The sequence below is a fragment of the Ipomoea triloba genome, chromosome 5 (genome assembly GCF_003576645.1).
Source record: "Ipomoea triloba cultivar NCNSP0323 chromosome 5, ASM357664v1".
Taxonomy (NCBI): domain Eukaryota; kingdom Viridiplantae; phylum Streptophyta; class Magnoliopsida; order Solanales; family Convolvulaceae; genus Ipomoea; species Ipomoea triloba.
Window position 1 is genome coordinate 20,009,953 of NC_044920.1, and position 1,222 is coordinate 20,011,174.

The following is a 1,222-nucleotide window of genomic DNA, read 5'->3' on the forward strand; positions in this document are numbered from 1 at the left end:
GGAAAATCTAGATGATAAATCCGCTGTTGTGATGTTTATAGATACTCTAAAGGCAGGAGAGCTCTATAAAAGTTTGAGGCGTAAGACCCCGTGTACATATGCCGCTCTCATGGCAAAGGCTGATAGATACGCAGAGGCTGAGGAGGCAAACCAACTCAAAGGAGGCAGGGAAACAAACTTCGCGAATAAACCCCGGGCGGAGGAACCCGTCAAGAAGAAAGGGACAAGCCCGCCGGTAGAAAAGAACCCCCTTGAGTAAAGAGAAGGGTGTGTCTAGCAATGACCCCTAAGGATGCCACCCCCATGGGCCTCCCGTCTTCCCGCGAAAGTCCCCTTTGTAGCTCCTTTCACCCCCCTCAAGGCCAGGCCTAGCGAGATACTAGCATATGCTGAAGAGTGCCAACTGGTGAAACCTACTGATCAAGGTTACGTAGTAGTCCCCGACCAGGGAAAATATTTTCGCTATCATCGCTGGTATGGGCATAGCACAAATGAATGTCAAGCTTGGAGAAAGGAAATAGAAACACTCATTCAATCAGGCCAGTTAGGAAACTACATTGATTGGAATAGGATGCACCACAAGAACGTATGGAAGAGGGGGGCAGTTGAGCGCCCTTGTTACCCTGCTCTGCCCAAAGATAAATTTACCAAGGAGTCCACAGATAAGGGCGAGCGCCCAGTCATAAATGTGATATTTGGGGGATGGTCTCCCGTAGGAGCTGAAGAAAAGTATGTGGGGTCGGTGGAGAAACCTTACGTCCCCGGGAATCAAAGACAAGAAAGTATTACCTTCTCGAATGGCGACCTCCCGGGTATGGGAATCCTATCTCGCGACGCCCTAGTAATCTCGATGGGAGTAAACGGAACCGAGATGAGACGGGTCTTAGTGGACACAGGGAGTGGTGTAACCGTGATGTATTACGATGTCTTCGTGAAGCTAGGGTTCGCCCCTGATCAACTCCGACTAGTTAAAACTCAACTCGCTGGGTTTACGCGAGATACTATTGAAATCGAAGGATCCATACGGTTGCCTGTGGAGTTAGGAGTCCCCCCAAACATACAGGAAGTAGAGATGGATTTTGTGGTTGTCCGGATAACCTGCGCCCACAATATCATCTTGGGAAGGCCATGGCTGTCGGATGTAAAGGGAATCATTTCGATGAAACACCTGTGTCTAAAGTTTCACACTCCCAAAGAGATCGGAGTAGTGCGAGGGGACTAA

The 1,222-nt window shown here is 49.3% G+C and overlaps 1 protein-coding gene across 1 annotated transcript; it reads left to right on the forward strand.

The window, feature by feature from the left end:
- The first annotated feature begins 292 nt into the window (after nt 1-292).
- Nucleotides 293-1,222, forward strand: LOC116020364. Its single transcript, XM_031260842.1, has one exon. The coding sequence runs from the start codon at nt 293-295 to the stop codon at nt 1,220-1,222; it is 930 nt and encodes a 309-aa protein (XP_031116702.1).